We start from the raw sequence: 21356 nt of genomic DNA, 5'->3' as shown, positions 1-21356 counted from the left end.
CTGTATGGATATATGTTGGATTTCTAAATGTGATTTAATCCACTTTTATATATTACTACTACTCATGAGCCATGAAAGTTTTGTTCTAAGAACAGCTATCATACAAATCTATTGTGATATGTTTTCTTGAATTAAAGTTGAAATACCATGTCAGTAGAGAAGAAGATATAGATGAAGATGAAAGATTTTTTTTCCTTTTTTTTTTTTTTTTGTTGTATTTTAGCAACTTTTTCAATTTAATTTGTATTTAATGAAAATTTACTACCAAAGCAGAGAATCTGTGGTGGCACAAAGTTAAGTGTTTGTAGGAATCCTTTATTCTTTATTCAACAGAACATCAGGTTAACATGGCAGTATTTGAGAGTTTTTGTTAAGAGAGTATTTGAAAGTTTTGCTAACTTTCTTGGCCGCTTCCAATTCTCTTAATTGTCACAAGGAGATACCTAAAATAAAGGTGGTCTAGAAACTGCCTGCAGGAAATGTAAACGGACATTTTGTTCTCAAGTTGTCAGAGATCTGTACAGCTGTACCCAGCTTAATCAAAACCCCTAAAGGTATCTGCATGCTAATGTATCGGCATTTTCCTTCTCCATACCAACAAAAATTCAACTCTGAAACAATTACCAAAACCTGAAAATAAATCCAGGCTTCAGTTTTATAAAACAATATAAGAAAAAGGTGGAACTCAAACATGATAAGGCTAGAGTAAATGGTCTCAAGTTGCACAAGGAGACATTTAGAATGGATTTAAGGAATAATTTCCTCATGGAAAGGGTGGTAGTGTTGGAATAGGTTGCTCAGAGAAGAGGTGGAGTTCCCATCCCTGGAGGTATTTAAGAGAGGTGTGGACATGACACTAAGGGTCCTGTGAAGGGACTCGGTGGGTCAGGGACTTGGTGATCTTGAAGGTCTTTTCCAACCTAGATGATTCTATGACTCTAAGAAAGGTATCAAATCAGGAGAGATTCTAGAATTACAAAGCCATGGGGTGCTATACATGCTAATGCTTTGGTCAGTGAGAATCTGTAGAATCCTAGTATTCCTACAAACTCTCTCCTTCTGTTCTGAACTCTTTAGTCCTCTAAAGATAGTCTTAATGATGTCCTGAGCAATGATTTCTTTACAACATTGTAAAAGTCATCAGAAATGATGTTTTATCTACTCAGATGTGTAGGTAAAACATCATGCCTATGGATGAGTCGCTCCTGTAAACTATATGTGAGCATTTTTTATTCCTGTCTTCACCCAGTCGTTGTTTCTGTTTTTGCTTCCCTGTACTTGGATTTTGAACTGAAAAGCAGTTGGTGTACATGGATAGACCAACACCTCCACCCCAGTATTGTATGGAAATATGTCTGCAGATGGCTGAGTCTGAGTCTGCAAACATTTTTTTTTTGTATATTACTAATGTTTACTGGGAGGCAATTAATTATACAATTATTTCCAAAATGGTAATCTTTCTGAAGCTTAAGGAAAAGATGATCTACATGTTTTTAACTTTGTGTAAATATTGATCACACAATCTTACCTGGCTCAATATCCAGGGAATAGCTGTCAATCTCCAAATTGAGACGTTGGGCAGCAGCATCACAGAAGTCTTCCAAGACACAGTGAACTGCTTCCGTGATATTATATGGCACTGTTCTGGCAAATTTCATTTTACTGTTGACAATCACACTTCCATTCCTGAAGTTAAGTATTTCCAGTTGCTTAAAGCCTGTAAGGTTGGACTGCAGGTATGGAAGTAGCTGCAAAACAGAAAGTTGCTTTTATTTTGACTTACTGTCAATGCCTATGCCCTATTAGTTTTTCTTATAGTTGCTTTTAGTTATCAAGCACACACATTAAACACTTATTTCTTTGAATATATGGCTGTTAAATTTCTTTAGTATAGCTGTTAAATTCCACCACAAAATTCCCTTTTCTGTTTTTTTGCTATATTCTTCTGGACTCTTGCATCTTTCTCAGTAATGTATTGAGATGGATGGGCAGCAATTTCCCCTGTAATGAAATGCACAGCGGTTGGGGAGCTTATTCATCTAGAAGAAAAAATCACCACGCTCCAAAGCCAACCATAATTATTTTCAAATATTCAATCCAGGCAGGTTAGGGCATAGCATGACAGGCGTGTCACTGAGCTGACCTGTAGTCCTATTGTACCCATAAAGAAAATCCATATCTAATCATATTCCCTTTGCTAGGCTATGATATATTTTATAAGGCCTATTCTTAAATTCAGCATAAAGACACAAGTCTTAGATCTGTTCAGTATTGTTGATGTGAATCTAAGTTAAATCCAAATAAAATTACATGCCAGACATATATATAGTGGAGTCTCTTGAACAAGTAAACACTTTGATCGCTGACTTCATGGAGTGTTTCTTTGCACCCTGAGAGCATTCCAGGTTTATGGGTCCTTTAAAAATGCATCTTATCATGCTGAATTGTAGTAGGGTTTGATAGTGCCAAAATATTGAGCTCTCCAATGCTGAGTGAGCCAACTGGCATGAATCAGAATTTCCTAGCCAAAACTTCTATGTACAGCTCTCACAGAAGTTTGTTGCTGTTTGTTCCTGATTTATGGAGCAATAATTAATGTAATTTAGAGATGGGGGATGTGTATTTTTTTAATCCAAGCCTCACTTCTGCCGACGTTGTTCAAGCTCACCAACTGCGTTGTTTCACCCACCAGTTGCATGAACTGTTGTTCCAGTGCTTTGTATTCTGTCGAACTCCTATTGAAGAGGTCATCAGAAAAGTGCATGTTGGTCACCCTCAGGCTGAAGAAAACCACCAGCTCTTTGCCTTTGGCTGCAGTCGTCATGGAGCTGGTGGTTACATACTTCAGTGTAGGAGCTGGGGTGGCTTCTGCTGGCTCACTTGTCAGCACTGAGATGTAACCACTGCCGTGCTCTGCTTCATCCAGAGCTGCTGTGCTCACCATACCGATGCCATCCAACTCAGCAGCGATATCCTGCACTTCTGTCCCAGCAATGTTGGGGGGAATGGTGTCAGCTGCTGGCACTGAGGAATCTGGTGCTTCGGGGGACTGGTCGATGATGACAGACTGGCTGTAGGTTGGGCTGGTCACTGCAGGCAGCAGTGTTGTTTGCTCTGGTGGCAGCACGTAATCTACAATAAGCTCTCCAGGCTGCGTGACAGAGAGATCACTTGCACCAATAAAGAAAGGCAATGATGTTTTATAAGTGCTGGTTGTAAATAAAAGGTCATCACCCGATGATTCTAGTTCATCCATGATCTTCACTGCTGCAATAAAACAGGGGAAAAACAAATGCCTATTTTGAAAAACAAGCATAAAAAACCTCAAGCATGGAAACAACATACATCTTGTTTTTCCACTGAAGCATTTTTAAAAACAAGCTTTAGCGCTATTTAAACACGAAAACATTATTTCCATCAGCAAAGAACTACAGGAATAAAACACCTCATCTGTGTGTTTGAGTGATGAAATTTCTGTAGGAGATGTGTTTAAATAATAATTATACTTGGTAAGTATTTCCTGAGCAATTCCTAAAGCTCAGTCTTGTTTTGAAGGTACATAATTGCACTGTCAGTTTATATTGACTGAAAGAGTAGATTGTAGCTATGAGTTGTCTGCTTGGATCAGTTCTATGCCAGAATCATTCTGTTGCTTCCCCTTCCATTAGAGGTTAAGGCTATTACCTGCCAGTAATCATAAATTGTGGTTAAGGAAAATGGTACTATAATCTTTTCTGATTTACCTAGAAGACAGCAGCAGCAGTGAAATCAAATTCAAACCCTAAGAAATCATCTGCTGCACTTAAAGCAGCCATTTGACCATGATGTTAAAATTTTATGAGGCCCCCACTGGGCTTGGCATTGGCATAGGTTTTGTGATAGATATAGCTGAAATCCAAATCTGAAGTGTGATGAGACGCTGAATTTGGCTTGCAGCTACCTGCTGTGATGTCTCAACAACAGACATCTACCCCATCTGATAACTTTGTCCTTCTCCAACAACATAGTTAAGCATGTTCCTCATGCTGGACTTTTAGCAGCCCCCTACAGGCAGAATCACTTATCAACTGATAGGATGGAAGCTTTTCTGCAATTAATTCATTTATCTAAGCTCTAATTTCCTCTTTGTGGCCAGTGAAAGTACAATAACCCCCACTGAACAAGATGGCAGCTAAACGGCATAGGAGTTGCTCATAGATGGTCTTTGTGTCTCCTTTTCCTTGCTTCTACGTGAATTAGGACCAATCTTCTGCTGTATTGCTGTTTTTTAGGAAAAAAAAAAAAAAAAGAAAGAAAAAAAGTATATTTTCAACAAAGAAAACCTTAACACAAGATAACTATTTTCTTGACACTGTTAATTTAACATGCTCTTTGCTCCCTCCCTGCAGGTACAATGTACTTGGCTGAAGCATTAATCCGCCTAAAGTGGATTATTTTCGATAGAACCACAAGTAAAGCATTGCTTTCCTGATATTGTTCTTTTCTTTACTAATATAACATATATTTTTGTACACTAGGTGAAGCTAGTGTGCTTTAGTAGGAATGCATAGCCCCATTCTGCTAAACTGACCACACCTCTCAAAGTAGGAAAGAATTATTCTAAATCACGGTATGTTTTTTTTTTTTTTTTCCACTAGAATTAGCTATTTGCATGAACCTATGTTCAGAGCAGCTTGATTTTTCCTTTGCTGTTTGTTTTATTTTACCTGTTTATCTATCATGCATATATGGTGATTCATTGGTAATAGCGTGTTTAGCTAAGACATGTTTAAATTGTTGGAGTAGGTTGTGAGAAAGCCAGAATTACTTTTTGCTTCTGCTGTAGACTCCTTGGGAGTCTTGAGAATATACTGTTGTGTGGTATTGATCTCACTTCTAGATGATGCATCTAACTTTTAAATGCCTGCTAAGCCAGTCATCTTTTACATCTTTTTCAACAGAGAGACATTTATCTCAGATCAAGCTAACCATCCAAAATATGTTGGATCTTTTGAAGTGCCTGTATCTTTGTAGACTTCCAAACATATGCAACTAATTTATGTAAGATGCCTGATTTTTCTCCTACATAGTTTCTGTTATCTAAATCAACCTCTTCAGCTCCCTGTAGCTGAAGAGTTTCACTGACTTCTTGAATTGAGGTTCACTGGCTTCTTTGAGGTGCTCAGGTACTAGAGTAATAAGAACTATGAATGTTTTTTGAAAAGTCACTTTACACTGACTTACAGTTTGACTCTACCAGCAGGGAAATGTAATTCTGGCACTTCTGAAGATTCAGTGAATTTTACTCCAGAATACCAGAAACAAACTCAAATGTCAAGTGTTCCTCCTCCCAGTCTCAGTTCAGTTCTAAGTTTTTACTAAGTTTTTATATCCATTACAAGTGTTTTACAAGCCTTCAATAAGGGAAGATCATTTGTTTGTTTGTTTGTTTGTTTGTTTTTCTTTTTTCTTTTCTTTCTCTGCTTTTCTCTGCAGAAAAGTTCAGAGCACTTTCTCTGGATACTCTGAAGCAGAACTTCTCAGATAAAGCATTCTGGAAAGATCATTACAGCATCTGTTTCTATTTGTGCAGTCTACACATCAGTAACTTGTGCAAATGTTATTCCATTACAAAAATATCAGTCTGAAAGCACAATGTATTTAAGATTGCTTTTAACAAGTATTGAACAATAGATGCTAACATTGTACTCCAGCAAATTGATGAGGAATATTGGACAATTTTTAGTTAGAACAGAGTTTATCACAGGAGCAGCACAGGTTTTCATAGGTATACACCAAAAAGCATTCTAGATACAAAAATATGTAGACTACCCTGGATAGAGATAGCCAAGAAATAGACTCCTTTCACATTTGCTGCTTTCTAGATGCACAAAATATTGCAAGTTTATAAGGCAGTGGCTTCCAAGATGTTCTCCACCTTTTGAAGAAAATTGTAGTAGCTAGTTATAGGTTATTTCAGGATTCTCCTGCTATCCTGCAGCTGACTGTAGTGCAGTCACCAAAGACACTTCCAAACCATTCACAAACTGACTTTTATGGCTGTCGCTGATGGACAAACATTATGTTATTCTTTGGTGCATTAGAGCAAACCAGTAGGTGCTGGGTGCTGCCAAGGTTTTCCAGAGATCAGGTTTTAGGGAGGCAACTGCAAATCAGTACCATGCCACAAAAGATACCTGTTTTGCCCTTAACACTAACTGGTTGATGGTAAGTTAGTTTACCAAATGTTAATTCAAATGGCAAAGTTGGACACTGCATGTGACTGTAAGTGGAAAGAGGCAAAAACACATCTCATACTTAGCTTCTCTAAAGTGTTCCCTGCCTTTTAGGTATCAGCAGATGAGAGTTTTGTACCCTTTGCAGACGATCTGTTTCCAAAGCATGATGACCACAGCGGTTTTCTGACCACTTTCAGGGAACAGAATTTGAGGACTATTTTTTCTTACACAGTTGCTGGGTTTTAGATTCAGTATTACCATTTTTTCTCTTCTTTCCCCTTCTCCTTTAATCTGTTGCTTAATTCAGCCAGGGAAGAGGCTCCCAAATTTTCCTCTGTGATGCCCAGTTCTTTGGGTAAATGATAAACTTAATGTAACTTGACACTTAAATTTTCAGAGTTTCTGCTGTAGGTGAAGACCTAAAGGTGAATTCTCTGTGACTTGTGTGCTTAGAACGAGTAGAGGTTATTGAAGATAATGCATCCCTGTCAATATTTAGTATCCCTTTCCTGTATTAGATCAGGGAAAGTTTTATAGTCAGTTTGTTGCCTTTATCTGCATGCATGAAGATGTGTGTCCCCCAGGTGCCTCAGTTTTATTGGCAGTATATTTGGAAACCTGAATGATTTAAATGACAATTTACCACTTGATAGGAGACTATTTCACCTATTTTTGGTTTTATATTTAGGGTTGAGTTCTAATCACATCTGTGTCCACAGTGAACTCACTGAAATCAATGAATTACGGTAGCCTAAAACCAAAGTAAGTGGGATAAGGAAATCTGCATTTGCCCTGAGGATCAGGAGTGCCCAGTTCTATGGCCCTCAGAGGAAATGTGTTCTGCCAAATTATCAAAATGTTGCTTACCTTTCATGTGATTATCTCTCTCCTCTCTCATGCATCACGACTGATACATGTACACTTTACAAGTGATCTTACAGTACTGGTGATTCAGAAAAAGCCACTGAAGTTCACTGCTAATAGGAAAAATCTTTTCTGGATGGGATGGAGAAAAAGACCAAGTGCTGCATTCTTATTTACTGTGAGACCTAACTGTGGAGAGCTGGAAGCACAACAGGACCATGAAATGGGTGCAGTAAAACCCACTTAAACTAGCACAGTTACACAATCTTCTTTTATTTGTTGAGATATGTTATTTGCATTGCTGATGGTATAAAGCAAGAGCTACAGCCCTTGTCCTCGCAACTGTAGAGGGCAACCCAAAGAGAATAGCAAAGTGCTGTACAGAGCCATGGTTGTGCATGCAGCATGCACCAAATGCTACACCACAGCTTGAGGTCCTAATGCTTCATCAAGAACTTGAGATGCTTTTCTCTTGTCACGTCCTCATGTTTCTTGTGTAATCAAGGATACAGACAGATTAGAAAAACAAATCCATACTGAGCTTAGCAATGTTCTCTGTTTACAAAGCTCTTGGTGTTACATGTTATGCTGATAAGGAGTGAGAGTGCCTCACTAGTTAAAGGAACACAGAAAAGATTTCTTAGCATTAGTGCTTGAGGTATTAACGCAGGATGATCTACTGATGGGATGAACCTGTAACTCCACAGAGTGATGACAGGGTGACAATGTACACCCAAGCATAAAATTGTGATGGTATTTTCTAGATTGTATTTTAGAAAGAGGTAACTGCAGGAGAAAGAAACGTTGAAATATCTTTGAAACTGCAGCAAGTATGAAGCCAAATAACCAAACATATACTACAGGTTTAGAATATAGATGTATACATGCAGTTGCATATTCATATATATATATATAAAAGTTATACATAGGCTGTAAAGCATCATCCTATTAGAAGCAGAGTAACTTAAAAGGACTTGAAGGCACACCAAGATGATCTCTGGTGCACATTTCAACTGTTTTCATAAGCTGCCAATTCTAAATAATCAGTCATTGTCTCTCCAGCTGTGACAGCACAGAGGTGGTGGTAGTCCCTTGCAATGTGCAAGGAAATGGGCTTGCCTAAAATCCTGCTGAGCCCTTACTGCAATGCAGCATCAGTCAAAAAACAAGGGATTACTGACCCTTCTTTTGGTTGTGCTCTGTGTGTCAGAGTAAAATGATTTGAAATGCTTTGCCATGCTATTTCACTGTCTGCATAAGAGTGTGTGATGAAATCAATCTTCAGGAGTAAAAAAAATGTGGGTGAAACATAAAGAAGACCCAAGCATTTGGACTCTAAAAGACCCCTTTGCATTTGCAGTTAGAAGCATGGTTTTGTATATGTGTATATATGTATATTTATCTATTGTTTTGAAATAGAATGCAAAATACACTTGAATTAGTTCTTCATATAGAAATTAGTTGTAATACCCAGTTTGCCTTTTAGGTGAGATCATTACAACAGAAGGATAGAAAAACAAACAATTATTTTATGAGAAGTTTAGAAGCATGAGCACTGAAAATTTAGACATCCTTAGCCTCAGAATATTTTATTTCAGCACACCATTTGGTCTACAACACCATCATTTTGGTGTAAGAAACCTGCAGAGGGCATGGAATAAGATGCTGAATTCAAACATATCCCCCAGAGTAACCATACTGAAGGTTAAACAATGACATGAAGTTAAACACTACTGTCAGTGATAAAAAACAACGATCTTAGCTCTCGACTACCAAGATGTTCCCTGAGATCTCCAGATTTTTTTTTTTTCTTTGTATTACATGGTCAAGGCAGGACAATTTTGTACTGAAGATAGTTTTATGTCTAAAATTAAACTGCTGTTTGCAAAGATGCTTAAACAGTAAATTAAGAGGCAATTTCCTGAGTGCACTGTTATATTAAATCCTTGTAAAAACAGTGCTATATTCAGACATATTTTCCAGCTGAGGGAGTAATATACATTTGTTTGAAAAACTGGATGCCATTTCAACAACTTCATCTAATTAGTTTGTCCTCTTATATTTTTTGTTAAGTGAGGAAAACCCTTCAAACTGACCATGAATAAAGAGTTATTGTTTGTGAAAGGTCAAATTGTCATGAAAAGATTTTCTAGTGGCTTTGCATTAATAAGCATGCCCAGAAGGCTGTACATTAAGAGAGCCTGGCATTTAATTTCATTCATGAACTTAATAAGCATTGACATTTCATATTGGCAATGGACAAATTTTACAAGTCCACTGACATATTGTTCTGTATATGAAAGTTACACTATTACACTGTATATGGATATACTTGTATACAAGCTGACTGAAGAAAATAACTAAAAAAGGAAAAAGTATGCAATTAAAAGACTGGTCCACAATGCAGGGTAAGAATCTCCATATGGGCAGCTCTGCTGACATAAATACCAGATGGAATGGTACAGAAAGTAGCTGAATTCAAATTTACATATTTTGTTGGTGACTGAAATGCCACAAAATCCCTGAATCAGGACTGATATACATATATATTTATATATATATATAATATAAAAATAGGTAAAGTATTGATTTTGTGTTTGAGGTCTTTCATTTTTAACTAGGGAACAAGTAAGATAAGGATTAAGAAAACTACTGGGTAAAAGGATCGTTTATTTAATGTGTCACAACAAATGCCTTACAGCACACGATTACTGATTAATTTCATCTTTCTATCTGTAAGACCAAAACACAAAAGCCAGAATGACCTAGGGCTGTCATTCTGTCTGCCTATATGAACTCTCTAGAAGCCAGTTCTAGTGTTGAGTGAAACCAACAGAACTCCTCCACTGACTTCAGTGAACCCCACTTTCATTTACAATGGAAACACATTAAAACTTCCTGAGGCTGCTGTGACTATTTCTGGAAGGCTACTTCATGTTAAGGTTCTGCACTATATTCTATCATTTTAATATTGTATTAAAATATATTGTAAACAAGTAAGATACCATACTAAACTGAGAAGTCTGAACTTGACTGGTATTCACATCATTGAATTAAATGGAGAAACAAAACAGAGAAGCAGTGAATTTGCAAAGATGAAGATGCTCTTACAAAGGAATAGAGTCAAATTTGAATAACAAGTATTTTGCTTAAAACCATAGCTTCAGGAGGATTGCTATTTCTTTTTCCAATTGTTCCAGTTGCACTGGTCTGCAGTTCAATTTGAAAATTTTATTTCATGAGTTTCAAATATGAAAGACTGTGAAAGGTTTATAAATACCTGGAAACATGAAGCAGCAGCTTCACATTGTGACACAAAGGTCACAAAAACTCTTGCATGCCATTGATACAATTTTGGAGCTCCCTAGATAGAGAACCTAGAACGAGGAATACTGTTTTTGATTTATTTTACTTTTGAATGATTAGAAATAAATTCTGACAAGTTACACTACCTGTCCTTTAGAAGTGAAAATATCCTTCAAAGCCCTCTCCACTTTCTCTGTTTTTCTCAACTGTGAGATAGAAAAAATAAGAGCAAATGTTTGTAGGTCATGGCCCAATCAAATAAGTTTATTAGTTTGTGAAATGGTAAAAACAAAATAGAAGTCACATGATACACATTCAAGTAGAATGTTGACCCAAAGACCTAAAAACAGAAAAGACAAACAAGAAATTAGAAAGTTATAACCTGTGACTATCTTAAAATCTTGTCATCATATGAGTACTTTTAGATATGCAAAGATGCATGAAAACACTGTATACTTTATTATTATTATTATTATTCCATACTATATCATTACCTGTATTTGAAAAACAGGGAACTAATGGAATGAATAAGTTCCACACCAACATGTGAAAGAACTTCTTCATGGTGAGGGTGACAGAGCATTGGAACAGGCTGCCGAGGGAGGTTGTGGAGTTTCCTTCTCTGCAGATACTCAAGGCCTGTCTGGACGCCTACCTGGGCAGCCTGCTCTGAGGAACCTGCTTTGGCAGGGGGGTTGGACCCAATGATCTTTTGAGGTCCCTTCCAACCCCTTCAATTCTGTGATTCTGTGAATGTCACAGGATGAAGACAAATTTATGTTTCTAAACTAGTGCGCCTTGGATATAGGTAATCTGCTTTTCTTTTCATAGTTTTAAAATGCAACAAGAGAGAGATGGAAAGTATCTATCTGGGAAAATCCTACTAATTTTACACTATATTGTATCATAAGTATGCATTTCAATTTTAGTGATATTGATAATCATTTTGGACCAGATACCTTAGGGCTGACTTAGCCTGTTAAAATATTAATAAAATTAAAATATAATTATGGTTGAAGTTTGAATTTGAACAGGTCTAAATATTGAGCGCTGTTGTCAGGGAGCAGTTTAAACACTTAACAATAATAACTACAGTGTACACTAAAAGGGATCCATATAGCTTTTTACTATGTGTGAGCAGCAAGCTCTCACCACATTTTGGTCACACGCTGATCACTACTACATAACCTTTAGGACTTTTCAGGATACCTGTAGTACTCTGAATATGTAATTCTAGCTTGATCATGCACATACAATGAACTTTTTTCTTAATCCTGTTTTATTTTAATATAGACCTGCTGAAACTTTTGCATTTAGTCTCATCTTCAATTCAGTCAATTCAATTAGTGATAACTTTATCAATCTTTTCTATAATGCTTGAGAAAATCACACAGCTACACCTACCTGCTCACTCTTCCAATCATCAGACTAAAGCAGCACCTTCATGAAAATCATTCTTTGCACATCTGAATCAGCAAGCAACCAGTGAAAGGGCACCAAGAGAATCTGATGAAAGAGAACGTTGAGAAACCTCTGTCATTTAAATATCAAAAAAACAAAACAAGAAAAGTAGAAAAACAGGCAAGAAAAACAGAGGAGTTCTTACCCTGTATAAGCAGTGACGTGAATAAACTGGTCAGCATTCCTGGCACAAAGAAAGTGTAAATTCCAATCCTGGGAACATCTGGAGCCATTCTTGCTAGAAGTAATGGGGTTTTCGTTTCCATTACCCCAATGCTGGTTATGCCAAATAGAAAGCTATTGTAACCACAGACAGCCCTCAGGTAGTTGGGGATGAACCAGAGGCAGAAAGAATCCCCAAACATCCAAAAGATGATTTTTTTTTTCCCCTAGATATTACCAGGAAATAGTAGGGAGGGAGGAGGAATATGCAACTGAATTAATTGCTGGGCAGGAGGAAGAAATCAAAGGATGCCACTTACAACAAGGCTGCACTAACATGAGAGCAATTACTAAAATGAATGAGTCTCTTATCAGTTACACATACAGGGATGTGACCACCACATACTTGGCTGTGTTTTTTTTTTTTTTTTTTTTTTTCTCATAGGAAAAACATTGTGATATGTTCTGCAGAGTCTTCTTCTTTCAAGTGTTTCTTGAAGTTGATAAAACCAAGACATGTGAATAGACCAAGACATAGAATAGCTGAAGTAATTTAGTGCTAGCTTTATTTTGCCCTATACTTCTGGAATAACATATCCAAAAATATTGTTTCCTCTATAATGGTCAGAATTTGAGGATAAGCCTTTACCCAGATTATATGATCTGTAAGTAGCTACAGTTAAAACAAATACAAGTTAAAATTCTTCTTCCTGTTTAGGAAGCCAAAGTATTTAATGATTGTTGTTGCAGACTTCATGAACACTTTTATCTGTGTTTACTTTTTTTTTTTTTTTAATGCTGAAATTTTCTTGGATTTTGAGATAACAGGCTGTCTAATGTAACATCAGGGGCTTCCATTCTGAATGGTCATACTGTTTATAGTAGAGTCATGGGAAGACTGCAAAGAAAGGGCGAAGAAATTTAATCACACAGAAGAGAGAGTAATGAGTGAACTCCAGAAGGAAAAAAGAAGAAAGAGGAATGCTAGAAAACACCAAACAGGTATCTCAGTAGAAAAGAGAAGTTTTGCTTGCACTGTTTGTAAATGGAAAATGACAGACCAAATTTGGAAGGCACTACAGCAAAGAAAAACCTTTTTTATAACTACTCAAAAGTTTAAACCTTGATATCTAATCCAGGCATTTTATAACTTTACAGTAAGAAGCTTGGAAATATATACAAGGGCTTTTCTCTTAGTTCTTTTCAGAAATCTCAGAACAGAACTTGAAATTCAAATTTGAGGCTTACTTAAAGATAGCTTAGTATCTTCCTGGTAGTTCTGGTCTGCTTCAAGGCCTGGAGTAATAACCATCACCGTTTGGCCAGCATTCTCACTGGTCCCCCCACTACTGCCCGTGGACATCACCATCCAGAATGAGCATGCACTTACTCCTGGCTCATTTCTTCCACTGCCTGCCCAAGCCTACTAAATCCCTCCTGCATGACTTAAAAGGACACCTCTTATTAATTTTACTCCTCACTTGATTTTTACTCTCCTTTCTCTAGACCTTGTACACAGAAATTTATGCGCATTTTGTGTGAATTTGCAGACATGATTACCTTTCCAGTAGCTGTGACAGATTATTTATTTACTTATTTTGTAATATTGCTTTGCTCAATGACTTCAGGTAGGTACAACTGAAGTAACAGAAATGGATTTTAGCCATTCAGTGTTCAGGAATCTGTAGTAATGCTTAGCCTCTAGTTACGGGCATGTGATAACCAATGCAATTAACTCAATCTGTGAAACACAAAGCTGATGGGGACACATACAAGAACATCAGACTAAGCTATTTATGCTACCCATCTCTTCCTTTCATGCTGAAGATGAGTAAATTTAGTTTTATGAAGTTCTAAACATGCAGCGAGGAAAATTTACTCTATCTTTTGGATTGTAGGGTGGGAAATGGGATGGGAATAGATGTAGTACAATTGCAGAAAACTCTTTAAAACCTAACCCTCTGTCCAACCTTATACAACACCATCTAAGTAGTTCCTGCTCTTTTACTCCAGCAACAGTGAAAAGTTAAAAGATTACTAAGAAATGCAGCTATCAAATGAAGCCAGGCACAAAGTTAGAAAAATTCTCTACCTGCTAGTCATAAAATTTGCTTGCAATATTACAGTTCATATCACTGGTACTGCTGACTTTAATAAAACCTCTATCATAAATATTAAGTAAGTCTTGAATTTCCAGATCTAATTCTGTTACTTCCTATAAAATATGCAACATCTAGAAAAAGAAAAGAATGCAGGGGATACTGTACATCTATACACTGCCAGAACAGAAAAAGCTATGAAAAGTGAAAAAGTTTTAAAGGTTATGCACAATTTAGTCTTTTAAGAACTCAGTAAATAATGTTCAACGTCTCTCTTAGGTTAAGTATGTAGTATGTTTTGCATACTAGAAGATTTTAAGCAGAAATAATAAATACAGCTATGTGTCATTGCTAACGTGGCTTCCCACCATTTTAGAGAGGGAACCCTTATTTTTCTCCTGCTAATCTGCAGACGTGATGATGGAACTCTTACATGTTAATGCTTGTTGTAGACATAACTCATGTTCAACCAAGACAAGCAAGATAGTGGGCTTTATTTCCAAGAAGGACTTTTTTTTTTTTTTTTTTTTTTTTTAAACAACTCCAGGCAGTTCATTTTGTTTTGCAGACTGATAGGTTCTAACCCAAATGTGCAACAAATAATTTCTGAAAATAGTGTTCAAAGGGTTAGTCCCAAAAGATGTTTACAATATCAAACCTACTCATGTATACCTACACATACAGAAGATCCAATTCTTTTTCAGTGAAAAATTATATGTTGTGTGGCACAAACAGTAATGGCTTCAAGAAGAAGAAAAAAAAAACTTTTTTTTTTTAATTATATATTTTTTTCTGACTTTCTGATTATATGAGAAAAAATTCTAGACAAAATCTGAATTTCTTCCAGCAGTGAACTTTCCATTTGTATTACCCTTCCTAACATTTCCCTTAGTCCTGACATTTGCCTGATGACACTGAAAGTCATTAACCTATGCAGTGTATTGTCTCTGAGGATCATTTAGAAACACAGCAGCTAATTTTGACCTGAGGTAACAGGGCCTGTGAGAGCCAAATAAACTGTGGTCATTCCTTGACAGCAGGTAATAATCAAGCAAGCTTGAACCTTGGGGCCAGACAGAGGCCCATCTCCTGTGTCCCTCCTCCCATCCGGTGAGAAGCACTCAGGCAGTAATGGTAAAATGTTGCAATCAACAAATTATTTACAATTTTTGATCTGAAGAAAAATAATGGATCTAGTATTCTCTGCATACATTGTTCTGTATTTTTGGTAAGTTAAAATGCCCCGACCATGAACTGTTAGGCTATAAGGTTTTCCAGCTATTTAGCAAAATGTGAAACAAGTATGTAGTTTTATGTACTTTTATGGTAAGTCCCTAACCCAATGAGTGAATAAAATGAAAAATGCATGTCTTTCCTCCCCCACAAATGTGACGCTTTTCTACAGTAGTAATAAACGTTATGTAAAGGTATGCTGTACTTTTATCAGTAGCATTGTAAGACTTCTCAGTAAGCTTTTGAACACAGTTTTGTTTAACACTTTTTATCACAAACTTAACTTTCAGGACCATCTCACAGTTAATTATTGTAAGAAGTGTTTTTCTAAATTTTAGTTCACTCTGTTAATCATAAAGTATTTGCTTTTTTTTCACTTCAAAACTCTGTGTAGGAAAGCAAGAGTATAGAATGGGAATTTCTTACTTAGTACATGTGATAAACCTGCACACACAACGAGGATGGCTCATGCTAAGTCATGGCATGTGATATTCCTGCCAGTGAAAAACACAACAGAATGCATCTAGAGTTTTCCATGTGTGAGAATCTGCTAAATCTGCTATTTTAGTAAAGGTAAACCCTTGCATTTTATGCAGCAAAACTGTAACTCTTAAAAAGGTAATAACAGTTAACTCCAACTACCAGAGAAACTGCCATGTGCAATAACGTGACAATGGAGTATTCTGTGTTCTTCTCTGCTTGGGGTTGTGGTGGTGTGTGATCTCAAGTGGCAGCTTTTATATTCTTTATTCCTTAAAATGGACATTGTGGTATTTACTGGATCCAGAAAGAACAGTGCCACTGACACAACACTACACAGGCATTTTCCCCTTGGCTTACAGGTTGATGCTGGGCAAGAGGGGGGAATTTTGGCAAATTCTGTGCATGCTGAGTCAGGAAGAACATGAAAGGAGGGGGAGTGTTCATTGTGCTCTCTCCAAGAATCTTCTTGAGTGCAGGCTGGGATGCAGAAGACCAAGGATTAAGCAAGAAGGGAGCAGGGGTAGATCAGAGCGTCGTGTGGGAGCAGGGACATTCCCTGTAGCAGAGAGCAAACCTAGAAACTTTAAGCATGACATTTCTGGGGACTTAGAAGTACCATGTGAAGTTCTTACCTGCCTTCTGCTTTTCTGTTCAGACAGTCAGCCAAAAATCTGAGCCAAAACACATCTGATTATTCACCCAAGAATTAATTCTACTCATGTGTTTGTAGTGACCTCTTGCATCTTACAAAGTACAAGCTTCTTAGAAATGTAAATAAAATTAAAGTTTGCTGATGTAATGCTGAGTTAGTGAGGCCAAGTTGGCTTTCCAGACCACTGATAGATTTGAGGGAGGCATCGGCCTTACTGAGATTTTGCTGCTCTAGGGAAAAGCCTAATGTGCCTGTGCCGTAAAGCTGACCCTAAAGTCTTTGTCCTAACATTTTTCATTTGCACGGTAAACACTTTCCTTATAGCTGTGTAAAACATGGCTACCATGTACGTTTTTAGGGTAAGATCATGCAGACTCTCCACTCAAACATATGTATGTATATATATACATATATATATATATTATTTTTTTATTGTATCTTTGAGTACCATTAAATTCCTATTGCATGAGTAAAATTGAATAAACAAACATGGAAAATATTATTATTATTATTAATATTTACATTCATCAGATTTGCAGAAATTCAAACTTCTCTGAGCCAGAGTACACCTTGCCTGGAATAAATTATTTCATGACACATTTGTGGCTATCATCCAGACCTGTCTGTAGAACATATAGTAATTTACCTCCCATGTTTTAAATGCTGGAATTGTTCTCATTTGTGCTAGCTGGGATTTCATTTATTTATTTTTTTTTTCTGGCATGTCTTTTTGCTCTGGCTTTTTGAAATTTTGAATTTCTACTGTAGTACCTTGTACAAATCCTTTCTTATGCCTTTGCATTTGTGTTTTGTTGTTTTATTTTTGTTGTTGTTTTTATGTTGTTAACCTCAAAGTCAAATATATTAGGATTTTTTGAAGTGAGCATCAGAAATGCAAATTATATTTTTCACCTTTGATGGTCCAGAAATATTTTTCTAACAAATGAAAGTGAAAAGTTAGAAAAATGTTTACTATACTTACATATGACCATATGTGTAATAACAAGTGGACCTCTACTATTCTTTCTTATGTAAAAGTTTTTAGCACCTTACCTTGGTCAAACAGACTATCTTGGTCAGCTTCTTCCAAAGGTAGCTCTGTTATTCCAGCCAGTTCCTTCTTCTCCTCAGCTTCAGTATTCTCATCTGTGGCTTGCAGGAGATTAGGTGGGGTAAAGCTACCAGTGGTATAAACTGCCAGAGTAACAGCCTGCTCCGTCGGAGACTCATAGTCATCTGTGACTAAGTCATTGCTAGCCGACTCATCTGCTGGAGGAGGCAAATAGGAATTTTCTGGTTTTGGAGAACTGTCAGTACTAACCAGAACATTGAAAGGCACTGTGAAACTTTGGTAACCAGTAGTGGTATCTTCCGTGGCTGGAGAAGATTTGTCCTGAGATGTTTCTCTGGGGGGTTTGGTAGGGTACACAGGTTCAGATGAGACAAAATTATTATCAAAGTCTTCAGGTACACTGATCTCTCCACTTAGCACAGGTATTTCAGTTGTAAATTCATTGACCAAGATGTCTCCTGTTTGGTCTAATGCTGGTGGGCTAGGATAACCCAGTGGGAGCTCCACACCCATGGCATCCTCCTGAAAAAGGGAATTCAGAGGGAAAAAAGTTTTAAAGGATAGTTTTAATTACCTGGGCAAGCTTGAGAAGTGGGACCATGTGAACCTAATGAGGTTCAACAAGGCCAAGTGCAAGGTACTGCACCTGGCTTGGGGCAATCCCAGACTAGGAGAAGAACTCATTGAGAGCAGCCTTGCAGAGAAGGACCTGGGGGTTTTGATGGATGAAAAGCTTGACATGAGCCAGCAGTGTGTGCTTGCAGCCCAGAAGACCAACTGCATCCTAGGCTGCATCAACAAAGGAGTGGCCAGCAGGTCAAGAGAGGAGATTGTCCCCCTCTGCTCTGCCCTCATGAGGCCCCACATGGAGTGCTGCATTCAGGTCTGGGGCCCCCAGCACAAGAAGGATGTGGGGCTGTTAGAGCAGGTCCAGAGGAGGGCCACGAGGATGATCAAGGGACTGGAGCACCTCTCCTGTAAAGGAAGGCTGAGAGAGCTGGGGCTGTTCTCTTCTTCAGGCTGAAGGCTCTAAGAAGACCTTATAGCAGACTCCCAATACTTAAAGGGGGCTTATAAAAAAGATGTAGAACAATTTTTTCTTGGGCAGACAATGACAGGACAAAGGGGAATGATTTTAGTTAAAGGATGGGAGATAGAGATTAGAGCTTAGCAGGAAATTCTTCACTCAGAGGGTGGTGAGGCACTGGAACAGGTTGTCCAGAGAAGATGCGGATGCCCCATCCCTGTAAGTGTTCAATGTCAGGTTCAGCAGGGTCCTGGGCAACATGATGTAGTGGGTGGCATGACAGGGGGGTTGGAACTAGATAATTTTTAAGGTCCTTTCCAACGCAAATTTCTCTATGGTTCATCATCATTTTTAACGTTCATTGCTAAAAAGAACAGCAATCTTTAGTAACGGGAACCTGCAAACTATAACTCAGCATGACATTGTGGGATATGTGAAACATTTGGTACGTGCATGTGATCCTAATCACATTATCTTTCCTTTTAAAAATGATCAAAGAAAGATGACCCTTACTAACCCTGTCATTTGCTCTTCTCTCATTGAGATGCACTTCTGAATTAGCGAGCCATTGTTTCCTTGATATGTATTTTTGCATAAGAGCATTATTCTATATATTTACAAACTTCTTCACAGTGTTTAAGTTCATTTCTCATGGTGAAATAAATAACTAAATAAACTGGAATTAACTCACCAAATCAGGGCCTGTCAGAGGAATAGTGACCATGGCCTGGATATCATTATCAAAATCACTAGGTGGTTTAATAGATTCTGAAAAAAAATAAAAAAAGAGGGAGAGAGAGTGAGCAATATTTCAGCAATGGCACACTGAATACTCTTCAAACGTAAATTCAGTAAAAACAATGTTAAAACTATTCTCCGTTAAAGAAGACTTTAAAAAAAAACCATCTTAAGAACAGAGAAGCATAAATTTCAATTTAAACTGGCAGCTATTAAGAAAGCAAGTATTTCATATGCAGTGTTCTTTGTATTCTTTATTTAGTATAAATGGGATAGGTCTGCAGAGGGCTGAACCAGGCATAGATGGATGAATGATTAAAATCAGCTGAAGTATGAACCACCCAGTTAAATCCACATAGGTTATGATAACTCATTATATCATGCTGTTCATTAAGACTAAATTTTTTTCAGTTTTACCCACAGTCTATGCTATTGTTACTCCTACTGCTTTGGCTTTTGTGCCCAGTTGCTTCTTTAACCCTCTCAAAGGAGATCTTTAAACACATATCACAGAATCACAGAATTGAAGGGGTTGGAAGGGACCTTGAAAGATCATTGGGTCCAACCCCCCTGCCAAAGCAGGTTCCTCAGAGCAAACTGTCCAGGTAGGTGTCCAGACAGGCCTTGAATATCTGCAGAGAAGGAGACTCCACAACCTCCCTGGGCAGCCTGCTCCAATGCTCTGTCACCCTCACCGTGAAGAAGTTCTTTCACATGTCAGTGTGGAACTTCCTGTGCTCTAACTTGTAGCCATTGCCCCTTGTCCTATCCCCACAAACCACTGAGAAGAGGTTGGCTACATCCGTCAGTCCCCCACCTCTCAGATATTTATATACACTGAGGAGATCCCCTCTCAGTCTTCTCTTCTCCAGGCTGAACAGACCCAGGTCTCTCAGCCTTTCTTCATAGGGAAGACGCTCCAGGCCCCATATCATCTTTGTGGCCCTCTGCTGGACTCTTTCCAGGAGATCCCTGCCTTTCTTGTACCAGGGAGCCCAGAACTAGACGCTAGACACAGGTGAGGCCTGACCAGGGCAGAATAGAGGGGGAGGATATGCATGCAAGTTGGTTTTCTGAAATTTATTATTAAAAATAACTAGAGAGAAATAGTTAATTAAAAATAGACATTACTAAAGTGTTCCATATCCACAAAAATTTGGCTTGGCACTTTCAATCTATCTTCAAATATGATATTTTAATAATACTGACCGTATTAGTTCATCTAAACATTTTTAGAGGGACAAAAATGCTTCTGTTTCTAGATGAAACTTTCTGGCTAAGATCTGGTGTGTGTTTTAACATCACTTTGACAAATAGACATATGAGAAATATTTAAAAAAATTTCCCCATTTTTGATCCATCTCCCCAAAACTAGGTCTACGCTAGCTTTGAAAAAATTATTGTTGGGCTATAAAGGGGATGCTTATTAGCTGGATTACTGGACTAGATGTAGCCCTTCAACCTCCTGCTAGGGCTATTCTAAACAAGCTTTAGTGCTATCCTAAACTTGTCTCTACACTTCCTCTATGTTTCAGAGAGAAAAATGATTCATGCCACTGATTATAGATTGGGATCAAATGCACTCTAAGGTGTGCCTTTGTTTCTCCAATGGGAGGTTAGATAACTTGCTTACAATAGAGGCTTAGCTTTTCGAAATCTAGGTTTTGTTTAGAGGAAACTCCCCCTCCCTCCCCCCCCCCCCCATTAAAGAAAGAAGACTGTCCATACTGGGAAATCAGAATGATTTAGTGAATATTCATGATATCTTGCTGTTTGCTTCTCCTCTTTTTTGTCCTAGTGTGCAAAATACCCAGACTTTCTAAACAAACAAGAAAAACAGATTCTTCAGTGTGATTGGAAGTTAGGCTATATGATTATATAAAATCATATTTTGCTATAAAATTTAACTTTGTTCTCTGCATCCTTTGAATGCTGTGCAACACTTAAGAGACTGGGATACATCAGATGAAAATGATCTGTGAGCAAAGCAAAGGAAAAGGTATTGAAGGTGAATAAATTTGCAAGAGCAAATTTCAGACTT

The 21356-nt window shown here is 37.6% G+C and overlaps 1 protein-coding gene across 1 annotated transcript in view; it reads right to left on the bottom strand.

Moving 5' to 3' along the window:
* Nucleotides 1-21356, bottom strand: part of IMPG1 (interphotoreceptor matrix proteoglycan 1) — a 65767-nt gene that overhangs the window by 10496 nt on the left and 33915 nt on the right. Inside the window, exons 12-15 of the mRNA XM_084512368.1 lie at nt 19269-19345; nt 17532-18072; nt 2690-3267; nt 1529-1748 (exon numbers count right to left, since the gene is read on the bottom strand). Coding sequence (XP_084368494.1) covers nt 1529-1748; nt 2690-3267; nt 17532-18072; nt 19269-19345 — 1416 coding nt within the window. The remainder of the gene's footprint in view (nt 1-1528; nt 1749-2689; nt 3268-17531; nt 18073-19268; nt 19346-21356) is intronic.

Source organism: Aythya ferina (assembly GCF_964211825.1).
Source record: "Aythya ferina genome assembly, chromosome: 3".
NCBI classification, from domain to species: Eukaryota; Metazoa; Chordata; class Aves; order Anseriformes; family Anatidae; genus Aythya; species Aythya ferina.
Note: the sequence above shows the minus strand (reverse complement) of the source record. Positions and strands in the feature narration are given on the sequence as shown.